Below are 24,365 nucleotides of genomic sequence, written 5' to 3'. Positions count from 1 at the left end.
CACACCAGAATATGGTTTTGATATTTTTTCTCCCACAGTTACCCCTGATGTTCACGCTAATCCAAAACTGTAAAGTGACGGTAGAGTGTGCAACTTTTGATCTCGGGGTTGTAAGATCGAACCCCCACATTGGGAGTAGAGATTACTTAAAAAACAAACAAAAAAATTAAAAATCTTAAAAAAAAAAAAAGGTGCTGGTTTGTGATACAGCCAACCTTAGACAACTCCCAGTACTGTATCATAATGCTTCCACATAAAATGCTTCCTTTAGATGGTGTCATTTCCTGGGATAATCTGAGTCAACAGTTAATTTTGGGAAGAGCTGCATTGATGGAGAAAGCCTTGTAGTCAGAGATTTGAGTCCGATTCTTAGCTCTGGTATTAGATAACAACTGGGTTACCTTATTCAAAGAAGCCCTATTTCCGAGTCTTAGTTTCCTCATCTTCAAAATGGGACTAATAGTAACTACTTTGTAGGTCTCTGGTAAGAGGGAGAGATGGACTATATAAAATAGCTGGCACACCACAAGCATTAGATAATACCTAATATTTACATGAGTTTCTACTCAATATAGATACTATGTTAGGCACTGTGAAGATACAGACGAGTGTTTTCCTAATTGCAAATTATAAAATTCCTGAATGTGTTTAGCTTTCAAAATTCGTCTCCTAGGGGCGCCTGGTCGGCTCAGTCTGTGGAGCGTGTGAATCTTGATCTTGGGGCTTTAAGTTCGAGCTCCATGTTGAATGCAGGGATTACTCAAAAATAAAATCTTTAGAAAAAAAAAACCACTACTTTTCTATATCACTTCTTTTACGTGAGGAATACAGGGTGTGGTAGTTCAAATAACTAAAATTTTGGGAGCACTTAACGGCTTATAAAATGTATAAAGGCTCTATCGAGAACAGGCAAGCCCTATACAGCCACCAAATAATTGGTAGAGATAGCACGTGAACGTAAGCAATCTAATAACCACCAGGGTGACCTTTTCACCACCTCAGGAACTCCCTAAAGTGCGCAGGGGCTGTTTCTGGTCAGGGTATTTTCCGGCCATCTGACTCCTCACTCACCAATACCGCGTGCCGGAGACCACGCGTTCATTGGACCTCCGTGCCGGTCTACGCGGCGGGTTACCGTGGCCGGTTCCGGCCTTGGAATGTTGAAGGTCACTAGGTGGCCTCTTGAAAAGGGCTCACTCTTATCTGAGTGCAGAGAGGTACCGCTCTCCTCTCTCTCCGAGAATTCCATGGTTCGGAAGCCGCCGCGTCCTCCGGGAGCTTCGCAAATCGCCAAACCTCGGCTTTCCCGCCCTCAACGTCTGTACGCAAGGCTGCCGCAGGGTGTCAAGGCACTAAAGAATCCGCAAGGCTTTTGCGGACGAACCACTGCCTTGCTCTCAATTGGGTAACTTCATCTTTTCTCCGCCCCCAAGGTCTTTGCTTTCCCAATGATTGGACCTGGGCATTGTCCATCCCAACTTCGGGCACGGCTCTCTGGGTCCACCCGCTAAATATCCTCCGCAGCTTTCTCTCCTTAGATACCTTGCACTCCTCGCCCATCCCCTCTCTAGGTGGGGATTGAGTGCACCTGGCAGGGGCCGGAGACATTTAGACACCCGGAGACATTTAGGGCCCCTCCTCCTGCTCCAACCCCACCCACTGGGCCCCTCCTCCCCTCCACAGCCGGGGCGCCGCACTCCAACATTGAGCTCCTTCCACCTCGCGGCGTTCGCGATTCCTCCGCCCCTCCCTCCAGCCACGGCTCAGACTCCTAGGTCGCTCGGGCAGAGCTGGCGGCGCGCTGGGGGGATGCGCTCTATGAGGGCTCTGCAGAATGCGCTGAGCGGGGCCGGCAGTCACTGCTGGCTGGGAGGCTGGGGTCACCTGAGCCGGAGCCCTCTTCTTGGCGGGGGCGTCCGGCACCACCTCAGTGAGGCCGCGGCGCTGGGCAGAGAGACGCCGCACAGCCACCAGCCGCAGCACCGGGATCAGTAAGGCTTGCGGGACAGGGGCAGGGGAACAGGCTCGCTCCCACTCCCACTGTCGTTGTCGCCAGCTCGGAGTACCCTTACCCCGAGAGCGCACCTCATCTCCCCTTCTCTTCTCGCTCACTAGCCTGCGATGCCTTTTCTTTTAGATCTGGGGTTTTGGGTCCGCCGCGCTCGGGCGGTAACATGCCGTCCGCCCGGGAGGGCGTTTGGGCAGGTCGGTCCTCGGGATGGTGCCTGTCCAAGGTGCGTACTTAACTGGGAACGCAGACAAGCGCGGCGTGTTGGTTGGTGCACGTGTCTCAGTGCAGGGCCGTGTGCGCACCGCGCATCCTCACCTTCCCTCTCCTAGGTCCTCCTAGGATGTATTTTAGGGGATGAGTGGGTATGGAACAGCCTCCTCCTCGAGTCTTGGTGTACTTGTGTCTGTCCATCTGTATGGTGTGTCTGTGTTTTGGCATGTCCTCGGCGTGTAATGTGTGATGCGCGTGTATTAGTGCGCAGGTACGTGGTGTGTCGTTTGCATATGTGTTGGATGTGTGCGTTATCGGGGCTCCTAATCTGTAGAATGAGGGTGGTTTTCCAGTTGGTTGTTAAATGAGGAAAATCGTTATAATTGGGTAAAAAATTGCAAGGCTCAGATTTCCCAAACCAGAACCAGTCAGCCGTTATTTGTGCTGCTCAGGCTCCCTGATTTGAAGGGTTCTCATCCCTTGGGCTATTTATTATTCTGCCCCAGAGGCTGCACCTCTCTCCTCCACCCAGGAAAACTTGGTGGCTGAGCCTCTTTTCTCCGAGACACAGACGGAGCTGAGCAGGGAATTTTGTCCTTTCCAGCAGGCAACATAGACACTGTCCAAGTAGTCCCTGCACTATCATAGCAGGAACAGAAAATGGACCATCTCTCCTGTCATTGACATGTACTGATGACATTCAGAAAGACATGCACATCATAATTAAAGTAGCCAGATAGACACAGCACTGCCTCACCACCACTGGAGCCCCTGTCCTGACAGGTAACAGACCAGTAAGGTATGATTTATTTATCATTAACTATTAGGCTGTCCTTTTCCATCAGCTGCTTCTCAAGGAAACATGGAACATTTAAATTTTAAAGAATAAGCTCTCTCTCTGTCTCATTCTACTCTCCATTCCAACTTTCCCCAAATAATCACCATGGGAGAAATGGTGGGATAGAGCAAAGCCTTAATCTCCCTCACCTTTAAACCTCCTGGGAAGCAAGTAGTATCCCTGGTTCCTTCTACACATACTTCCTTACCCAGTGGTGTCTGGTGATGGAAGTGTTTTGGGGAACCTTGATCCTCCTGCCTATGGCCTGCCTTTGCTTCCAGGGAATTCTTAGTAGGAGCCTTGATCTGGTTCTCCCTTGAGCAAAAGGAATTGAGAGCACTGGAGGGGGATTGGCTCTGGAGTGTGACACCATGATGGGGAGGGTTTCTTGTGTTTGGGGGGTGGGGGAGAAGGAAGGCAGAAAAGAGAAAATGCCCTGGTATTCAGGTTCTTGTTTGTTTTTTTAATATTTAGCTTTGTTATTCCTGATTATAAAAGAAAAATAAGATAGAGTATCAAGAAGAAAATAAAGATCCCAAATTAGAGGTAACCATTAATATTGTGGTGTATATCCATACATACCCTATATATGTATATATAAAATTTTAACAAAAATAGGATTACAGTCTTCATATTCCTTGGTAACCTTTTTCATTTATAAACAGCTTTTAATACCATTGAATGTGTGTGTGTGATATTATTGTCATTTTAGTGGCTGCTATTTAGCCATTTTAAGATTCCATTGTGTGAGGTATCATAATTTATTTAACTAGTCTTCAATCTGGTTACTACATATTCTTGTGGACCGGTTCAATTATTTCTTAGAGTAAATTCCTAGGAAATTTTGCTCCCCAGGGACACCTGTCATCGATATTTTGTATAACCTTCTAAAGATATTGTATGCATATATCAGCAAATACATGTTGATATTTTTTTCCTTTCTTTTTTATGAAAATGGTATCATGGTATACACATTGTTCTGCACCTTGCTTTTTTGCCCCTCAACATTATATCATAGATCAATCCTTATCTGGGCCAAAGGGTTTGCAATTTTCTTAAGGCTTGTTATACTTCAGTGGTATGGCATTATTTCCTGTCTTCCCTCAGCTTCCAGGCACAGAGACTTGCCCTCTAAATGTTCCTACATAATTTCCTTCTTGCGTTATTCCTCATATAGCTTTTTCCTCCTCCCTTCTTCTATCACCAGATGGACTCTGTCCTCCTTATAGGCACTAGCCTCATTGTGACAGTTGGATTTCCTCAGAAACAAGAAAACACCCCTCTCCGGGTATTCTTTCTGACCCCTGACCCTAAACACACACATGCCTGGACTATGCCAAGCTTCTTGAGAGACTTTTAATTTTTTAATGCCTTGTTTCAATAGATAATATGTCCATATTCAATAAATAATATATACATATTCATATGGCTCAAAATATGCAAAAAGATATATAGTGGGAAGTATCCCTCCCACTCCTTTTGCCCAGCACTTGCTTCATCACCCTAGAGGAAGGTAAATCAGGCTTACAGGTTTCTTTTTATTTTTTAACAGGTTTCATATATATCCTTCCAGAAATATTTTGTGCTTATAAAGGCAAACATATTTTTTCCTTTTAAACATAAATAGTACCATACTATGAACACTGTTTTACAGATGGCTTATTTTAGTTAATATGACATGTTAGGGATCATTCCATATCAGTACTTAAAGAATTCTCTCATCTCTTCTTTTTTATACTGCATAATATTCCATTACATGAATGTACCATAATTTAAGCAGTTCCCTGTTGATGCAAGTTTACATTGTTTCTAGTACTACTATTACTAACAATGCAATAAATGGGAATATGTTATTTTGTAGGTATGTAAGTACACTTACGAGATAAATACCTGGAAGTCAAATTGTTGGATCAAAGATATTAAAGGGCCTTAATCTCAAATAGCTGTCATATTTGGAATGATCTGATAAAATAATTTCTCTAAATCTGTTAACATATTAATAGAACTCTTGAAGACCAAGAAGTTTTTAATACCTGGAATGTTAAGCATTATAAGCCAGCAAGAGAGATATTTTGGGCAATAGGGACCTTCCTAGAAACGTAACTTGGTAATTCTTTATTGAAGACCCACTGTGTGCTAGGGACTTCGCTCAATGTTAGGAAGACATAGGTATCCAAAACACAAAGACCTGGAGGGAGGGGATGGTAGGATGCGCAAAATGGGTAAGGGGGGGGTAGGAGATTTTTTTTTTAAAGGTGTTTTCTAATTTCAAATCAGAAAAATTGGAATTAGAAATTTTTACATCTTGGGGCACCTGGTTGGCTCAGTCAGTGGAGCATGCACCTCTTGATCTTGAGGTTGTGAGTTTGAGCCCCACATTGGGTGTAGAGATTACTTAAAATATTTTTTAAAAATTTTACGTCATTTTATTTTTATTTATTTTTTTTTTTTTTGAGAAGGAGAGTGCATGAGGGTGGGGCAAAGGCAGAGAGAAGGGGAGAGAGGATCTGAAGCAGGCTCCTCACTGACAGCAGAGAGACCCACGTGGGGCTCAAACTCATGAACTGTGAGATCATGACCCGAGCCAAAGTTGGACACTTAACCAGTGAGCCACCCAGGTACCCCTACATCTTTTTATCTTGAATTTAATCTGTAATCCAAAATATTATCGTACCTGTTTACGATTTTGCAATGTACTTCTTCTTTTTTTTTTTTTTTAATAGGCTCCATGCTGGGCGTAGAGCCCAACATGGGGCTTGAACTCGTAACCCTGAGATAAAGACCTGAGCTAAGATCAAGAGTCGGATGCTTAACCAACTGAGCCACCCAGGCACTCCTGTACTTCTAATTTAATAAAAATAAAGAATGTTGATGCTAAACACACACACACACACACACACACACACACACACACACCTAACAGTGGAGCAAGGGAGTCTTCTGTCAGTAAGATGGTGTGTTGTGTCATACCAGCAGCATAAACAATATTGGGAGGTTTGAGGAAGCCTTTATAGAATTAGTAACATTTTATCTGGACCTTGAAGGATGAGCAGGACTTTTCCAAGTGAAGGGAGAAAAAGGTAATTCCATGCAGAAGCTGCAGCATAAGCAAAGGCCAGGAAGCCTAACCATGTCTGGTCCACAAGGACCTACCTGTTATCTGGCGTAACTGAAGTGTTGGGACATGGTGGAGAATAGAAAAAGAATGTTGGTAGGTTTTAAGAGCCTTGAATGCCATACCAAGAAATAACTTATGTGTAGGCACTGGAGAGCTATCAAAGGTTTTTGAGTAGAGAAATGATATTTGACTTTTAGAAAGTTAACTGGCACATTATGGAAGATGGGTTGGAAGTCAAGGGAGGGTGGTAGCAGTTAGGGAACAGAAAATATGGAGCTGATGATGAAGCATGGTTTACTGAGCATTTACTTTATAAAAGACCATTTTCCACTAAATGTTTTGTTAGTTAAGCCTACTTCATCCATGTAAAGCACACATTACTACCCTTATTTTACAGATGAGGAAGCATGTTTAGCATTATTAAATAACCTGATTTCCTATCTATATTAAGGTCACACAGCTATTAAGGGGCAAACTCTTGTTCTTTATACTGTGCCGTGCCGGCACAAAGGAAGAAAACAGGGTGGATTTGAGAGACATAGTGTGGGTTACCAACTGAACATGGATATAAGGTATGGGAATTATCCAAATGATTCCACATTTCTGGGTTGGCACCTGGGTGAGTGATACGGCTATTAACCCAAATGGGAAGCACAGAAGAGGAGCAGAGGGAGGGAGGGGGAATGACATTTGGACACTTGGACATTTTGAGTTTGGCAGTGCCCTATGGGACATCTAGAAATGGAAATGTCTAGAAAGCAGCTAGAAATAAAGGTCTGAAGGTTAGGAACAAAAGAAAGCTAGACAGTAAGATTTGACTTCTCAGGACAGATGTGAAAGTTGGAATTATAGGGCTAGATCAGCTGGTTCAGGGAGGAGGCATAGAGTGAGGACACCTATCTACTTTTATAAGGCCATGTTCTAGGAGGAGAAGCAGGGAGCAGTTCTCACGTTCCTATCCTCCTCCCCTATCTCTGCCCCCAAACAGTGATTCATCAGAGAGTGGCATGCTGTCGCGCCTGGGTGATCTGCTCTTCTACACTATTGCTGAGGGACAGGAACGAATCCCTATCCACAAGTTCACTACTGTAAGTTCCTCTCTACCTGCTCAGAACACTGAATCTTCAGGATCTCTGGGAAGTGGGGGGATGGCTAACGGGCCATGGTAGCAATATGGTAGTAGATGTCTAGATTCATAAGGCAATCCAGTCTCTGGACCAGGGTAGGAAGATGAAACCTTCTGATTCAGCCATTCTTCTTGGTTTGAGACTTTGACCCCAAGGGTTCAGGAACCAGCTTCCTTGATAAAAAAAAAAAAAGGGCAGGAAACCTTTATCAGTCTCCATAGCTGCACAATTCTCTCCTTTCTTAGTCTGCAAACCCATTTGTTCCACCTATTACAGTAGTTGGGATTGAGCTAGTTGTTATCCATTGGGAAAGAATATTAGGATTGCATTGCTGTCCTTGTAGTTGACCTTACCAGGCTTCTTCTTTCCCCTAAAGGCACTGAAGGCCACTGGACTGCAGACATCAGATCCCCGGCTTCGGGACTGCATGAGCCAGATGCGCCGCATGGTTCGAGAGTCCAGCAGTGGTGGCCTCTTGGACCGAGATCTCTTCCAAAAGTGAGGGCCCCAGAAACAAGGGCACCCACTCTCAAAACTGATGTGGACATAGACTATAATAGCAGGGAGGGCTCTTGGGGATTGGATAGTTTGACCCTTCATTTTATTACTTATTACACAAGTAACATATGAACATGCATATACTCATTATATATAATAAGTTCAAACAATATAGAAATACATGTTCTCCTTTCCCTCTCTCCCCAATCCCAGTCCCCTTTCCCAGAAGTAAACATTGTTAACAGATTAGTGGGTATCTTCTAGATAATGTCCTATGCATTTACATACATACAGGAATATATATAAATATACTTATATGACTTAGGATTCTTAAAATATAAAGGTGGCCCACTATACATATTACATGGGTATTTTTTTCTTATATCCCAAGACACTGTCTTGGGGTATCTTTCCACATCATTACAACAACCCCTCATTTTAGGGGCAAAAGAAACCTAAGACCCAGAAAGATAAAGTGACATGCCAAAGGTTATAGAGCTGTTGGTCCCAAACCTCATGACCACTCACGCCTTCTTTATTCCCAACTTCCATGGCTCCAGAGTGAGTCACAGCTGCATCTCTCCAGCCCCCTAACCCAATCGTGTCTGGGATCCAGGTGTGTGAGCAGCAACATTGTGCTCCTGACCCAGGCATTCCGAAAGAAGTTTGTCATTCCTGATTTTGAGGAGTTCACGAGCCATGTGGATCGCATCTTTGAGGATGCCAAAGAGCTCACTGGAGGCAAAGTGAGGGCCAGGGGACTAAGGGAGGGGCAAGGGCTCTGGGCCAGATATACCTTGCTTCTTGGAAATTTCTTGGGGCTGGGAATCCATGGATGAGAGATAAGCAGAACCTCTAAAAATGGGGACAAATGCTTTATGTATTTCTATACATGTGATTTCTAGAGCAGGTGAAGGAATCTGAAGTTTCTTAGGGGACAAGTGGCATAAAGGATTCAATCGAACTTTGAAAGAGACCTATAGGGTAATTGAGCCTGAGAACCAAAACCCAGAATTTTCCTCTTTTTACTTTCCGTAGGCTTTACTGCCATCTCTATAGGAATAGAGCTACAGAAAGCTAAGGCCTTCTTGGACTTAAGGCTTGGGTGTCCCTGAGAACAACAGGCAGGAGGGAACCCTATTGCCCTTCAGAAGACAGAATTTTCACCTTTATCCTGACTCTGATTATCTCTGTTCCCCCTCTACATCCATATCTCCATTCTGTCTGTTTTGTCTCCCCACTCATGCCCAGGTGGCGGCCTACATCCCTCAGCTGGCCAAATCCAATCCAGACCTGTGGGGTGTCTCCCTGTGCACTGTGGATGGTCAGCGGTAAGATGCTGGGTGAGAGGAAGGGGAGGCAGAGCACGGGTGCAGAACATAGGCTGATCCCTTTCGTGGCACCTATCTGCCCCCAGGCACTCCGTGGGCCACACAAAGATCCCCTTCTGCCTGCAGTCTTGTGTGAAGCCCCTCACCTATGCCATCTCCATAAGCACCCTAGGCACTGACTACGTGCACAAGTTTGTGGGCAAGGAGCCCAGTGGCCTACGTTACAACAAGCTCTCTCTCAATGAGGAAGGTGAGCACTACCAGGGCTCAGGCCAGACTCATAGATGTCCCTCTTCTTATTCCCACCTATCCCTCCAGCCTTGTTTGTTTATTTCTCTGACTTTGCTGATTAGCTCTGTCATTTCATCCTCCCCAGCAAAGAAATTTTTCTTGTCTAGCCTGCAGAGTGGGCCAGCTGTAAAGGAGGCTTTGCTCAGCAGCTAATAAAACTCTGGGTGGTTTGTATTTCTCCAGGAATCCCCCATAACCCCATGGTCAATGCTGGTGCCATTGTTGTGAGCTCCCTGATCAAGGTCAGTGCCATCCTAGCCATCTGGAAGGTACTGTTCTCTAAACCCCCTTGTTCCTATATCCCACATATCTGCCCAGTTCTCCAGGAGACTGCTGGGCCTTGGTTCCTATGAGGGTCCCCAGGAAGTAGTGAGGGCACAGCAAGGACCCACATATGTCGAAGATGTTAGTAAAAGGAGCTGTACCTCTGCCCCCAACCCTGAGTCTGGAGCCCAGAGCTTCCTGGCCCTTAGAGAAGTGAGCAGGTCTTCAGGTCTTGACCCCTGCCTAGGACCAAGGGCCAAATGCCAGACACAGGGGGAGGACAGCACCGTTGGGTACTGATTGGCCACTTCTGGGTGAGGGACACAGAAAGAAGGGTGAATGGCCAGGCCAGGGCAGCTATTCACGTCACCTGAAACTGTGAGTTGGCCTTGAGCAAGGGTATCAGGCTGGTCTGTCAGCTGTAGGTCTCCCAGGGCTTGAGCAAGAACCTGAGAACAGTGTGGGCCGCAACACTCCAGAGCCAATCACAGCCCCTCCTGGGGAAGGTGGTGTTAGGTACCCTCCCCCCTGGGACTCAGGTGTCAGAGTCCCTATGGTGTTGACACTATAGTTGACATGTACAGGAAGCAATGGAGTGTGGTGGGGGTGGAATGGGAGACCAGACCAGGCTCAGGCTCTCCCCTTGCCCTGGGATAGCTCTGTCTACAGCCCTGTAACTGGCACCTGCCTCATTCCATTCCCATCTAATTGGGCCTATTGGACCTGACACTCGGCTAAAATCTTCAGCTTTATTTCAGTTATCAATATAATTGATGTAATTGAGTATTAAATGCAACACGCCTCCTGATCCCATTCCTGTCACTCCAGTTGGAGATAGCTATGGGAGTCAGGGATAGGGATAGAGTATGGTTCTAGCTTGGGCCATAAGGGATGAGGATGGGGATCAGGAATAGGAATGGGGCTTGGGGACAGGACTGGAATCAGGAGAAGGAAAGTGAGAGTCAGATGAGGGCTGGGATTGAGAATGGAAATGGAAGTGAGGCTCAGGGATGAGTAAAACTCACAGATGGGGTGAGGTTATTTGTACTCATTACTTGATACTAAAATCTAAATGGTTTGGTTTTTAAGATCATTGGATATGATATGCAGGTATACAAAAAGACTCAGTTGTAAAAAAAAAAAAAAAAGTCACTAGCAAAACCAGTCTAAGACATTAACTCCACTAGGTCCTCCTGGCACTCCTGTCATCCTCCTAGGTTTGGAATGCTGATCTCTCTCTCTCTCTCTCTCTCTCTTTGCAGATGGACTGTAACAAAGCAGAGAAGTTTGATTTTGTAAGTTCCCTTGCTACTCAGCTCCTGGCTGCTTTTCTCGATGGCATGTTATCCTTTCCAGGTGTCCCAGTGCGTGGCTCTAACCCCACTTTGATAATGCACCAGCCCATACTAGAAGCTTTATTTCCAGAGGTGTGGGGATCTGTGGCCTCAGAGGGAAAAAGCCTCTTGAGTCCCTGCTATGATAAGGACTGAGGAGTTCAAAAAAGTTAGGCAGGCTAGTATGTGTTTAGTAGAGGTTCTCTCTCATGTGGTGCCTTCCATGCTCCTTTTTCTCTTTTAGGTATTACAGTATCTGAACAAAATGGCTGGGAACGAATACATGGGTTTCAGCAATGCTACGTAAGGCTCTGTTCATAGGATTGGATGAATACATTGTGGGGTGTGTTTGTGTGTGCATGTGTGTGATAGAGAAGGTGGGGGTGGTGATAAATCTTAAGAGCAAGAAATCCAGGGGAATTTTGGCCACATAGCTTCCTCAGAGTCCCTTCATTGACATGTTTACTTTGTAAAAAAACTTGTTCCATTTCTTAAGTTTGTATTTATTTTGAGAGGGTGCGTGTGTGTGCAAGCGTGAACAGGAGAGGGGCAGAGAAGAGAGAGAGAATCCAGGCAGGCTCTGCACTGTCAGCACAGAGCCAGACGTGGGGCTTGAATCCATGAATCATGAGATCATGACCTCAGCCAAAATCAAGAGTCTGACACTTAACCAACTGAGCCACCCAGGCATCCCTCCATTTCTACTTAGTACTTAAGAGAGGCAGTATGAGGGCTTATTCTTAAACCCTTTCTTGACAAGTCCCTCAAGGCCAAAATGCTCATCAGTTTTCCCAAACTAGATGACCCATTTTGGGTTTGGTTTGTTTTTTTATGCTTTACAATAAAGTTTTGCCCAGTGTTTCCTCAGGGTCAGAAGTTTCCTCCAGTATTACTGTGAGAATTTATACAGGGGCTGATTTAGTTTGACATATGTGATCTAGTTCTATCTCTCTCAAGGAAGGTATTTTTCCTTACACCCACCCTCAAACATCAAGTACTAAATTCAGTGTTTGCTTCAGATTCCAGTCAGAGAAGGAAACAGGGGATCGGAATTATGCCATTGGCTACTATCTAAAGGAAAAGAAGGTAATTGGGAGAGGCCGGCATATCAAGTCCCCGGGAATTCTGCAGCTGGTGGAAGGGCAACTGGGGCTGGGGACTTTGCTTGAGATCCTGGCAATGTGACAGGATCTGCTGATGGCCTGAAAAGAAATGCTCTCCCTTCTTCTTTCTTACAGTGCTTTCCTAAGGGGGTGGACATGATGGCTGCCCTTGATCTCTATTTCCAGGTGAGGAAACACTTCTGTTTAGCTCCGGGCCAAAGGAACAGGACAGACTGCCATCCTTGCTCTCACCCACAAGAGGGATGCTCCTTTTCAGTGGTTCTGGTGTCCTTCAGAAACACCAGGGGAACTTTTTGAAAGATCAGGATGCCAAGAACATTGCTCTAGACCCAAGAGCACAGTGTTCACATCCACACTGCACCCTCACCTCTGCCTTGTCTCCATAGCTGTGCTCCGTGGAGGTGACCTGTGAGTCAGGCAGTGTCATGGCAGCCACCCTGGCCAATGGCGGGATCTGCCCCATCACAGGAGAGAGCGTGCTGAGCGCTGAAGCAGTGCGCAACACCCTCAGCCTCATGCACTCCTGCGGCATGTACGACTTCTCAGGCCAGTTTGCCTTCCATGTGAGTGCTGCTGGCCCTGCCATCCATTTGCCACCAGTCCAGAGCCGAGACATGAGGACACGGAGTCTCTCAAAGTTGAGGATGGAAGCTTGTTCCTGCCTGTCATTCAGTAGCTTCCAGCCAGGCAGTTAGGCTGAGAATCCTTAGGGGAGTTTGTCAAACACACCAAATCCCTCAAACACATCAATACATGATGCTGCAGCTTCTAAGCCACTCTTCTGCTGCTCTTCACGTGCCTGGCACTTCTCTAGGTCTCAGTTTAGATGCCACTTCCTCAGAGAGGCTTTTCTGACCATCCTGTCTCCAGTAGGCCCCCCTCCCACTTCATTCTCTATCCCTGCACCCTACTTCATTTCTCCTGTGTTTTCCCACAAGCTGTGGTTATTTTTCTCTGTTGATGATGTATCTCCTACCACCAGAATGAAGTCAAATGATACTGTCCTAGTTCTAGGGCAGCATCAGGCACAGCATAGACACTCAACAAATATTTCCTTACTGAAGCCATTAATTTAAGGGAGAGAGGGCAGGAGATTAGTAAGAAAAGAAGCTAATTAACAAGCCAAAAGGTTGAGATGGATATGGCTTTGCCTATGCAGTCATTTGGGATAGACTAACTTATTAATCTGGACTTGGGGGCACCTCTAGCTTATCCTCAGTTTCAACTTTGTCCCCAAGGTGGGCCTGCCAGCCAAGTCAGCTGTGTCAGGAGCCATCCTCCTAGTAGTACCTAATGTCATGGGAATGATGTGTCTGTCACCTCCACTGGACAAGCTAGGGAACAGCCACAGGGGCATCAGCTTCTGCCAGGTGAGTTACTTTTCATGTAGGACTTAATGTTTTTGAATGAGTAAATGAAACAATTTTGAGCTTCTACGAAGTGCAGGGAGTAAGTAAACAATCTCTTTGGCTTATGATTCTAGAAGTTGGTGTCTCTCTTCAATTTCCACAACTACGACAACCTGAGGCACTGTGCTCGGAAGTTAGACCCACGGCGTGAAGGGGGAGAAGTTCGGGTAAGGAAAACCCAAGGTGGCTTATAAGAATATTTCAGAATATAACACTCCATAATGCTTTAGCAATACCCTTGGCTAAGCATCTTTGTAGAAGGGTCACAGGGTAGAGCTGGGCATGGGTGAGCTCAAAGTCACAGTTAATCTAAGGTGGGTATAATTTGTTTTCCAGAACAAGACTGTGGTGAACCTATTATTTGCTGCCTATAGTGGAGATGTCTCAGCTCTTCGAAGGTACTGAATAAACACACTAAAATACTCCTGGTCAGAGATCTCATTAGGAGTCAACACAGCAAAATAGTTAAGTGCTTCAGCTTTAGAGCCAGATAAAATAGCACAGATTGCATTTAAATGAGATTATTTTAGGGGCCCTTGGGTGGCTTAGTCGGTTAAGTATCCGACTTCCATTCAGGTCATGATCTTGCGGTTTGTGAATTCAAGCCCCGCGTCAGGCCCTGTGCTGACAGCTTGGAGCCTGGAGCCTGCTTCAGATTGTGTCTCCCTCTCTCTGCCCCTCCCCCGTTTATGCTCTGTCTCTCTCAAAAATAAAAACACTAAAGAAAAAAAATTTTTAAGGAGATTATTTTAAGTACAGTGACTGCCATGTGATAAGAATTTAATTAACAGTAGTCACTGTTAGGATTAACCTGGGTGTTAAGAGCAGAATCCTTGGAAGTAATTAAGGACCTTGCCTCAAGTAGATCACCAACATCAGCAAACATGTAGGTAGTGATGTTTGTGGAAGCATCACACCCATCTGATTCAGGAGTAACAGTCTCATCTGGGTATAGAACATGATTACTCAGAGTCTACAGATCTTACCATAAGCTCTGTTTTACTTTTTCTGGAATCCATCCAGTCTGACCCCACTTCAGAAAAGACACTAGTGATTCTAGGCTGATCTGGGTAATTCTAGCTATTTTCCACCACCCTCAGGTTTGCCTTGTCAGCCATGGACATGGAACAGAAAGATTATGACTCCCGCACAGCCCTGCATGTTGCTGCAGCTGAAGGTATCTAAAGGTTAAATAAAAGGGGAAGGGGAAGACCCTTTCTTTTTTTATATTTTATTCTTTTTTTTTTTTTTTTAAAGTAAACTACTCCCAACATGGGGCTCAAACTCACAACCTTGAGATCAAGAGTTGCATACTCTTACTGACTGAGCCAGCTAGGCACCCCCTAAGAGCCTTTCTTTTCTAACAAGAGTAATCCCTATCGAATATGCCCTTAAGGTTACAAGGGAAGGAACTGGTTTTGTCCAGATGCCCTGCAGTTTGCAGGCCAACTATTATTGGGTGCTTCAGGGAGCAAAATGGGAAGAGGCCTTTCCCATTTTGGTTCAGACTCCAGCTGCCAAAAGTCTATACTAATGTTAACACCAAAAGGCTCAGGATCTGTGCCATCTCAAATTCCTTTTGCCCATATTCCTAGGACACATCGAAGTTGTTAAATTCCTGATTGAGGCTTGCAAAGTGAATCCTTTTGTTAAGGACAGGTGAGTAGGATTAAGGTAAAAGGAGGGCTGAGCAGCAGCTTTTCTCCCACTGCCCTCCAGCCACCACAGTCACTATTTAACCATAGCGTTCTCAATGTCTTCTTTGCCTGATCATGGGCTTTGTTCCTTTCAGGTGGGGCAACATTCCCCTGGATGATGCTGTGCAGTTCAACCACCTGGAGGTGGTGAAACTGCTTCAGGATTACCAGGACTCCTATACACCATCTGAAACTCAGGCCGAAGCCGCGGCCGAGGCCCTGTCCAAGGAGAACTTAGAGAGCATGGTGTGAGCATGGGGTGCACATACAGTACCTGCTCAAGAAATAGCATGACTGGCCACACACTTAACCCATAACCACCAAACATGCTATGGAGAGCCGCACTGCTTCAGTGGGGACCAAGACTTAGGCTACTGCTTTCTGTGAGAGTGAAAATACCCCATTCCCTTGGCAGACAGAGTATAGAGAAGTGCCTTGGTGGACCCATGCAGTAGAGCAATCCATGGAGACTCTGACTTTCTTCGAGGTACAGCCTAATGGTTTAGCCCACTCAAAATCATCCCAGGTCTTCACCCAGGTCCCCTCTCCCTTTCTTTAAAAAACATCATGAGAGAGACAGAGATGCTCTGGTAAAGGGGCCCTAGCCACCATGTACAGGTATGTATCCACAAAGGAAGTGGGACAGCTATGCACCAGACTTTAATAGTCTGGAGAGGTCTGCCCTCCTTAGCCAGGAAGTACTGCTGCTACTGCTAATTTTTTAGACAGAGAAAGTATTTTGTGCTCAAATAAACTTTAATTACACAAATTATAATTGTTAAGCCCAGTCCTTCTCTCTCTCCCACAGGGGCATCCAGCTGCGTCACCATCATAAAGGTAGAATAAGAGGGAACCACAAGGTCAGACAGAGCCCAAACAACACATATTTCACGTACATACTCATCCCACCACGTTTTCGTCAACCCTAAATACTACTCTAGGTTAACTGTATCCTAGAGTTGCTAGGATACAGCAACTGCTGGAGGGGGTGGAGGGGAGAGTGGGTGGTAATAGTGAGGGCATGGGTCTGAGCAGGCTCAAAAAGGGATTGTGCAAGACCTCAGGCCTCCCACCTCCCTCTGGAAGTTCCAACTGTGGCACAAGTATCTTGTCTCTTTTGATCATGGTTGTAACTGGCCCAATGATTATAATGGATTGACCAGATGTCAGGGATGTGCAGATTAAGGCAGATGGACTCTGGGTGGTGATAGCTGCAGCAGTGTGGGGCTGAGAGTCTGGCACTGAGGTACTAGGAAAGAAGGGCTCTGTTTCATTCAGAGACAGTAAAGAACTTCCTGGGGAGCCAGAGTCGACTCTGTATGTGCTACAGGGAAAGGGCCAAGTCATTGTACCACTCCTCCAGCCAGAGGTAGAAAGGATTTACTCTGGAGAGATTCTGTAGAGCCCCAAGGTGGGGGGAGGGGGGAATCACATGGGGGCAAAGGGAGGCAGAGGTATCACAGTGATGAATCAATTCAAAGTTGAAAGCTAAGACCCCAGGACTGAATGCAGTCTGAGGTCTGGGCACAGGGAGGCAGAGGGACTGAAGGAAGCCAGTCACATTAAGTACACGCAGGGTAGCCTAGGAAACTGGCAGTAGATTGGGGGAGGGGAGAGGGTGGTTGTGTGCCTAGTTTTCACAGGGTAGGGGAAAGGAAAAAGACTAAGATATTGCACAGAGGGCCTAACACTGAATTGCGGGAGTTGGAGGTTGCTTAGCGGCAAAATTAAAAGGCTTCAGACAGTTTCACCAGGAGGCTACCCAAGGAAGAGCATGATTGGGCACTCCAATGAAACACATACTAGAGGCCTTTAGGCACTTCAAGCCCTGAGTGGGTCAGCAGCTCTCCATCCCATAGGGCAAAGGCAGGTACCACTGGACCTCGGAAATCTGTCTGTAGCGTGTGGACCACAGCGACCCTGCTCACATCCACCAGGCTCAGCTTTTGGGCCTCATACTCCAGCAACAGCCCCACCTTCTCTGGCTGCCCCATGCCCTCAATAGGGGCTTTTTCGTTGGCCAACATGGTGTGCCACTTGCGCTGGGCATACGTGAACACCCAGGAACGATCGTCAACACCGATGCAGCTATCCCGGGACATATCCACATCTGCCACTCCTATTCGGAATTGGTGGGAGCGCTTCACTGTCACTTCCCAGTAGTGCCTGCCACTGGTGACTGCTGTGTCTGCCAGCACTACGGCCCATTCCCGGAAGCGCTCCACATTCAGGGCCAACTTGGTGGGCTCCAATCCTACTATGCCATACTTGACACCTGTGTCACCTTTGAAGAGCGCCAGGCTGCTGTGGGCGGTTTTTTCTTCCAGTTTGAAACTGATGCCTGTGAGCAGAGCAAAGAGATTAGATGATGACGAGGGCTAAACCCCTAGATCTAGTGATATATAAGTATTACGATCTGAAACAGTCATACACTCACGAGGAAACAGAAAATGTCACGCGGGCAAGAGTGAGGCGCTTCAATATGGGCTTTCAGACTGGAAAAGCCTCGGGATAAAAAAAAAAAAAAAGCCAGATTGTGTCCCAGGTTTGGACTCTCAAGACCAAAGCAGATCAGGGAGAGACCCAAGGGGACTCTCGGGAATAACAGAAACCATTTTGGAGATAAAAGAGAGTAAAAGAGATAATCTTACCTCTGCGGGCTTCCGCGACGGCTGCCGCCAATCGTTTAGCTCCCCAGCGGCACAAGAACAGCGAACGTGCAAAAGGCAGCGCCATCTTGCGCCAGGGATGAATAGGGCACGCCCTCTGGCCTGGGACCGGGCCATCAGCCCGCCTGCTACTTTCCGACGTGGTGCGCGAAAGGCGGCCGCGCAGTGTGATGACGTAAGGGAGCCTGCGTCCAGCAGGGGAGCCGCCATCTTAGTGAAATGTGTTCTTGATCCGCATGCGCTTGGTACGGTTTATTTCGGTTTTTTCCCGGCAGTGCTGCTCACGTTTTTACCAAGTAGGACCTTTAGAAAGACGGTGTAGCAAGACGTCAAAAAGTATAGATTTTAGAATTAAACAGTAATCGGATTCAAACCTAGCTCCTCTGTGTGACCTTGGGCAAATCACTTAATCTGATCCTTAAGTGTTCTCATTTGTAAAAAATAACCCTTTAGACCTTGACAAAAATTAAACGAGAGCATAACCTAGAATACAACTTGACAAATAACCACTAGGTTAAGTAGCAGGCTGTTTTATAATAATGTGTAAATACTGTAAACGTTGGTTTTTATATGTTCAGAGTTACTGGAGAAAGGACTTTAAATCCCTACCCCATATTTCTTTCCTGATTTGTATATCCCATTTGTATATCCAACAACCTATTAGAGATTTCTACCTGGATGTAGCCCACTCCCATCCCTCCCGTGACCTCAAACTTAACGTGTCTAAAACTTACTTCGTCTTCTTACACACCATTCGTCCTCCGCGTAGTTTCCCTGACCCTGTGAACTGCAACCCATAACCAACCAGTTGCCCAAGCCAGAAACCTGGAAGCCCTTGGATTTGTCTGCCTCACATATATCTGATGGTCGTTCAATCCCCATCACATTTCTCCCCTGGACTACTTACTGCATTAGCCGCCTAACGACTCCCACTCTCCCTAGGGCTGCCGAGAAGGGAACATTTAAAGGGGCAGCTACTTATCTCACCCATTAGATTCTTAAGAATGGGAATTAAGAATGGTTTCTTAAGAATTCTTAGGAATGACGATTAAGCCCTTTGTTCTCTGTGACCTAAGGCCTCGGTTTTACCCTAAACACAGGGTAAGTACTGTTGTTTTTGAATTAGTAAATCAACGAGGATAAAGGGAGAAAGTGTTGCGATCACATTCTTGGAGTGCAATGACTGGTTCATTCTCTCCACCAGGGGTCAGCCTGGTCCAGCCTTCACACATCCTGCGTAATGTGTCTGAGAAGAGTGGTTTATGTTCCTCCTAAGCCTAGGAGCGAAGGCATGGAGGAGAGCATTCCCTCTCCTTCTGAAAAGTCCTGCTCTCTCAGTACTTTGTATTTTGGGGGTAATGAGAAGAAAGTTCCTGAGTTCTGTTTCTGTAGCTTTTCTCCTTTGTTTCCATCCTAGGTGTGAGAGCTGAAGCAATCATTGCAGATTTCTCACACTGTCACTTAGATACACCTCTGTTACTTTATTCCCTGCTGAGGAAATAGCTTCTTGCCTGTCATGTGTTGTATTATTTTCCTTTCACAGACTGACCATCTATCTGATAAAAACTCACCTTCGTCATTGAGATGATTTACCTACCTCGTTGCTAATGTACAAGTAATTAATTCTTAACGTTTCCATGCATAATAATTAAGAAATGATAGGGTTTCACTTGACATATGAAAGGGGAAAAGACATTCAAGGTGTAGGGAACAGCTTCTGCTAAAGCACTGGGTAATGAAACAGAATGAAGTATTTGAGAAGCCACAAGAAGCACAAAATTGCCAGAGCCTCATGCTGCAGAGATATGGAGAACAGTTGGAAAAGTTGAGGGTAAATTATGAGGAGTCCTGTATTTATAGTAATGTATTTTAATTTGATGTTTATTTATTTATTTTGAGAGAAAGGGAGAGAAAGAATCCCAACTGCAATTCCAACTGCACTGGCAGTGCAGAGCCTGACTCAGGGCTTGATCCCAGGAACTGTAAGATCATGACCTGAGCCAGAATTAAGAGTCAGGCGCTTAACCTCAAATACTTAACTGACTAAGCTACCCAGGCACCCCATAGTAATGTCTTTCAGATGTTCAGGAGCTGTTGAAGGGACCCAGGGAAATGACAAATTACAGGTGTTTTTATAAAGATAAAGCTGACAGCAACATAGAGAATGAATTGGAGAGGGAATGAGACCAGAAACAGGGTCAAACAGGATATAGAGTTCTCAAGTGGGACATGGTGTGGGTTAAGTCATCTAAAAGACAGAATTGGTAGAGTTCTGGTGGTGACTGGTTAGGTGAAAATGGGAGGATAGGGGAAGGAATCAAAGCTGATTCATAGGTTTCTGATTTAATGATTGGATACAGAAGAAAAGCATGTTTGAATGGGGGGAAGATAATCCATTCTGTTTCAGACAGGCTGTATTTGAGGTGTCCATAGGACACCCAGGTGAAAATTTTCTGTAAATATATAGATATAAATTTTGAGGGAGAGGGGTGCCTGGGTAGCACAGTTAGTTAAGCATCCAGCTCTTGATTTCGGCTAGGTCATGATCTCGCAGTTCATGAGTTCAAGCCCTGCATCAGGCTCTGCATGGATGATGCGGAGCCTGCTTGGGATTCTGTTCTCTCCTTCTCTCTGCCCCTCCCCAGCTTGTGGGCATACTGTATCTCTCTCTCTCTCTCTCTCTCTCTCTCTCTCTCTCTCTCTCTCTCAAAATAAATAAACTTTGAAAAAAATTTTTTTAATTAAAAAAATAATTTTTGAGGGAGAGCAGACATAGGTGAAGTCATCCAAGGATAGGATGTCAATAGAATAAGTAGGGAATAAACTGTGCAGTCCTAGGGAAAACCAGTACATGAGATAACACATATACTATTAAGTACTTAGAACAGAACCTAACCATAGTGAGCACTGGTCTCCCTGGCTTAGAGCTGTATCTGACTCCCTATGAAAAGAAGGGGAGAAGGAGCCAAGTACAGGATGTTTCAGTCTATTTTCATTCTGTTTCTTAAATTAGCCCATTTCTAATATGTGGGAGCTCTCACCTGATCCAAGTGCTAATTGGAGCCCTTAACTATGGATGGGAGAGGGATGATGCACAGAGCTTGGTGATTGTTCTGGACTTTGCCAGGAGTCAGCAGTCAGCAAAGCATAACCAGAGAAAGAGAGAGAAGGGGGGCCCTCAGGAGCTAGCCAAAGGGGCTGCTAGGCTGGCTTGTGCTATGCTGGGGCCTTTGTCCTATGAAACTGTCCACACAATGGAGCTGGGTTACATGCTGATCTGGCATTCTGAATATGGGGCTGGGATAGAGATTCCACATGGTAGATGGAGAGATGGAAGTTCACCCAACCCCTCAGGACCATATCTCGATTCACCCACATTGTAATTGCCAGAGAGGATGTTCAATACTTGATAATCATAAATTATGTATATATATGATTAATTCATGAATCAGTTCATTTACATTTTAAGGCAGCTAACTTAATGTGTGTATTGCCAGGGTATATCTCATTTGATCCTGATACAATCCTGTTAGGTCAGCAGGTTAGATATATATTTTTTTAAGTTTATTTATTTATTTTTGAGAGAGAGACTGAGCAAGTGGGGGAGGGGCGGAGAGAGAGAATCCCAAGCAGGCTCTGCACTGTCAGCATGGAGCCCAGCGTGGGGCTTAAACTCACAAACAGACCATGACCTGAGCTGAAACCCAGAGTTAGATGCTTAACTGACTGAGCCACCCAGGTGCCCCAGCAGGTTAGATATTTTTATGAAACTCAGACCTAGGTTATTCTTTAGGTCATGATGATATGGACTGGCCAGGGAGCAACTTCAGAGAGGTAGTAAACTGGTCCTGGATAACCTCAGAGGTGGGTATGGTAATTACATGAAACCCCTGTGGAGAAATGAAACAAGACAAACAGATCTGCCTGCAGATTCTCTGAGATTTATAGATGCACTCACTACCTAATATTATGGATTATACTTCTTATGGCACCTCTAGGAGACTGAGAAATGGAGCCTTCTTTATGGAAGAGGGTATAGTGAACTTAGGATCCCTAGCCCCAGGAATATAAAGAGGTTGGAAGGCTGATTGTTAGTAACCCAGAGATAATTCAGTCTACTGTAGAGATATTTGAGACTCTAGGATGATCAGTACTACAAGTTACAAAATAACTTTGTAATTACTCCAAGTTTGTTATTTTACAAATCCTATTTCTCCACTTTCATAGTTCTTAGTAGGAAAAAAATTCAAAAATTTTGTATGCTTATTTAAGGCCAGAAGAGAGAAGTCAGAGAATCTAGAATTAAAAATTCTGGCAACCCCTGAAAAGAGCGCCAAATACAAGAATGAAGTAGAGTGATAACACAAAAAGCGAACAAGCTAACCAGAAAAGAAGACGAAGACAAATTAGGGTCTGTCCTGGGTGATCCCAAGAGTGTTAGACTCCAGGAATCCCCTCCACTCCCAGGCAGTTTTCCTCAAAGGAACTTTCTTTTGCAGATTCCAATGGCCTGATTGCCAATTCAGCCTTAATACTTTCTTGCTGGCTTGCTCTGTTTCTGGTGAGGAATGGAAATATTCTTACCTTGCCTTCCCTGGAATTCTTATTGTCTTCCAGATCCTCAGTTTAGCTTTCCTCTTTACCTCTCTGGCTCCCGAAACCCAGGTTTATAAAGATGATTAGGAAGTGGAAGGATGAGTCTCTACCTTCACTGTAAGCACCTCTGGTGGACAGAAGCCATTATAAGCTCTTGCTCCTCCCTTAGTGAGTTTGGGTCAGAGGGCTAAAAAGGAAGAAAGAGCTTAGTATAGGAGAGAGAAGGGCTAAGGCTGGGGATAGTGGATGCTTAGGTGTGAGTATAAAAGTCTAAGGCTCCCTTATGGAGACCACTGACTGGGTAGGGGTAGCAGGTTGAGGGATGAGGTTCCTCTCTATTGGCTGAAGGGAGGACATGAGATGTTCTTTAATCACAAGAGTAGAGCTCTCACCTCTCTGGCTGCCTCTTCCTCCAGAAAAAGCACCTGAAACACTTGCTCCTCATCCCAACTCCACTCACTTAGACCTAGAAAAGCAGTCTCCAAACTGGAGCAGGACACCAAACAGAGACTCTGAGCCTGACTCAGAAATTGGCAAAATTATGATCTAGGAGATAAGATTCTTGCAGAGAGGAGAAACCACCATCTTTTTCCATAGACTCCTTCCTTCTGAGAACCTTCTGAGGAAACAGAACTTCCCTCTTCTCTGTTGTTAAATTCCAGTCTAAGCCAGTGGGGGTCTGTTTTCTGACCACTCCCTTATTCTTTTAGTCCTTCCTTCCTTGTACAACGGGTGCTGGGGGAGGGGCAGTGCAGGATGAAGTGGTGGAGGCCTGGTTGGGAGAGTTTTTTGAGGGGGTGGGGGACAGAGAGAGGTGGAGAAGGAGAGATATGAGAGACCAGGGGGTAGAAAAGTGGAGCAGACAGCCAGCCTGATCTTGCCTTCCCTCCCCTACGTACCCCCAAGACCTATAGAGCCAACGGTTTGGGAGAGATGTGCTGGCTGAAGGCCTGGGCATCCTGGTCTTTGTAGGGGCTGTTCTTAGGGCCTCATGCCCCAGTGGTAGCTCTGTGCTAGGCACAGTCCCTCAACCTTGCCTGAAGAACTGGTGGTGGTGAGCATGGCGCAGATTTTTGATGTGGGCCCACACTCAAATCCTGCCCTCACTCTGGTACTGCTCTGTACCAATTGGCTTGCCCCCTCTAGGGGGGGGTGTCCTATGTCCTGTCCCAGAGCACAGCAGCCATGTTGACATCTGTCCTTTTCTACCTAGCACTGCCCCAGGTGGCTATAGCCCAGCTAGCCATCCAGGTAAGCAGCAGCCTCCACCTTCCTGAATAGGGTGACACTAGGTAGGTAATAAGGGTGGATGGCTGATAAGACTTTAAGGAATGAACAAAAGAGGGGGCACCCGTGCTCTGTGCATCCTCTCGTTTAGCCACCTTCAGTATGATGCAAATAGGTCAATGAGTTAGGCTCAAGCAACTCAAGAATTTCGGTGACTTGCTGCAGATCCTTTGCTTAAAGCTTCCTTGGTGGATAGATGGTAGGGCCTAGGGGGGAGCAGATGGGGAGATGTTTGTGTTCTCTCACCCTGGTCCTAGCATCTCTGGTCATGAGATGGGAAGGGTCATAGGCCAGGGTCTGAGCTTGGAGTTTTTCTCCACTATCCAGCAGGTACTCACCATGTGTGCTGTGGCTCACCAGCAGTGATTGGACGCAGGTGGGCCAGGCAGTCTGGCAGTGGGTTTCTCAGTGACTGCTGGAGCACTGGTATTGGTAAGAACCCAACCCATACCAAGCAGGAGCATAGGGAAGGCTGGATTCCACTCCTCAAGGGAGACACAGCTGGGGTTTTTTGTTTTTGTTTTGTTTGTTTTGTTTTGTTTTTAAAGATAGGTTAATAGA

General features: G+C 45.8%; 2 protein-coding genes across 4 annotated transcripts; one reads left to right on the top strand and one right to left on the bottom strand.

Annotated features, from left to right (window-relative positions):
* The first annotated feature begins 1,586 nt into the window (after window positions 1-1,586).
* GLS2 (glutaminase 2) lies at window positions 1,587-15,504 on the top strand. 2 transcript variants are annotated; one of them, XM_030322927.1, is made up of 18 exons: window positions 1,587-1,991; window positions 7,166-7,265; window positions 7,681-7,802; window positions 8,419-8,548; window positions 9,054-9,133; window positions 9,220-9,383; window positions 9,608-9,666; window positions 10,951-10,983; window positions 11,267-11,325; window positions 12,042-12,108; window positions 12,261-12,311; window positions 12,533-12,709; window positions 13,385-13,516; window positions 13,630-13,722; window positions 13,892-13,953; window positions 14,656-14,732; window positions 15,151-15,214; window positions 15,348-15,504. In XM_030322927.1, the coding sequence occupies exons 1-18, from the start codon at window positions 1,810-1,812 to the stop codon at window positions 15,502-15,504; spliced, it is 1,809 nt and encodes a 602-aa protein (XP_030178787.1). In that variant the 5' UTR covers window positions 1,587-1,809. The 2 variants fall into 2 exon arrangements, with proteins under 2 accessions (XP_030178787.1, XP_030178788.1); XM_030322928.1 differs by lacking the exon at window positions 1,587-1,991 and adding an exon at window positions 1,998-2,234.
* On the bottom strand, window positions 14,850-18,870 carry SPRYD4 (SPRY domain containing 4). 2 transcript variants are annotated; one of them, XM_030322930.1, is made up of 3 exons: window positions 18,829-18,870; window positions 17,904-18,224; window positions 14,850-17,593 (listed from the first exon to the last, which is right to left on the bottom strand). In XM_030322930.1, the coding sequence occupies exons 2-3, from the start codon at window positions 17,986-17,988 to the stop codon at window positions 17,055-17,057; spliced, it is 624 nt and encodes a 207-aa protein (XP_030178790.1). In that variant the 5' UTR covers window positions 17,989-18,224; window positions 18,829-18,870; the 3' UTR covers window positions 14,850-17,054. The 2 variants fall into 2 exon arrangements, with proteins under 2 accessions (XP_030178790.1, XP_030178789.1); XM_030322929.1 differs by lacking the exon at window positions 18,829-18,870 and adding an exon at window positions 18,656-18,808.
* Between the last annotated feature and the right edge of the window lie 5,495 nt (window positions 18,871-24,365).

Source organism: Lynx canadensis, chromosome B4 (genome assembly GCF_007474595.2).
Source record: "Lynx canadensis isolate LIC74 chromosome B4, mLynCan4.pri.v2, whole genome shotgun sequence".
Classification (NCBI taxonomy): Eukaryota; Metazoa; Chordata; class Mammalia; order Carnivora; family Felidae; genus Lynx; species Lynx canadensis.
This window is presented reverse-complemented; position numbering and strand designations above follow the sequence as displayed.

Excerpts from the sequence above, each read along its gene's own strand:
- GLS2 (XM_030322927.1), top strand. The coding sequence starts at position 1,810 with ATGCGCTCTATGAGGGCTCTGCAGAATGCGCTGAGCGGGGCCGGCAGT. Across the intron at positions 1,992-7,165 it reads CAGCCGCAGCACCGGGATCA|TGATTCATCAGAGAGTGGCA; the intron begins GTAAGGCTTGCG and ends GCCCCCAAACAG. Across the intron at positions 15,215-15,347 it reads AATCCTTTTGTTAAGGACAG|GTGGGGCAACATTCCCCTGG; the intron begins GTGAGTAGGATT and ends TGTTCCTTTCAG.
- SPRYD4 (XM_030322930.1), bottom strand. The coding sequence starts at position 17,988 with ATGGCGCTGCCTTTTGCACGTTCGCTGTTCTTGTGCCGCTGGGGAGCT. Across the intron at positions 17,594-17,903 it reads CGTCGCGGAAGCCCGCAGAG|GCATCAGTTTCAAACTGGAA; the intron begins GTAAGATTATCT and ends CTCTGCTCACAG.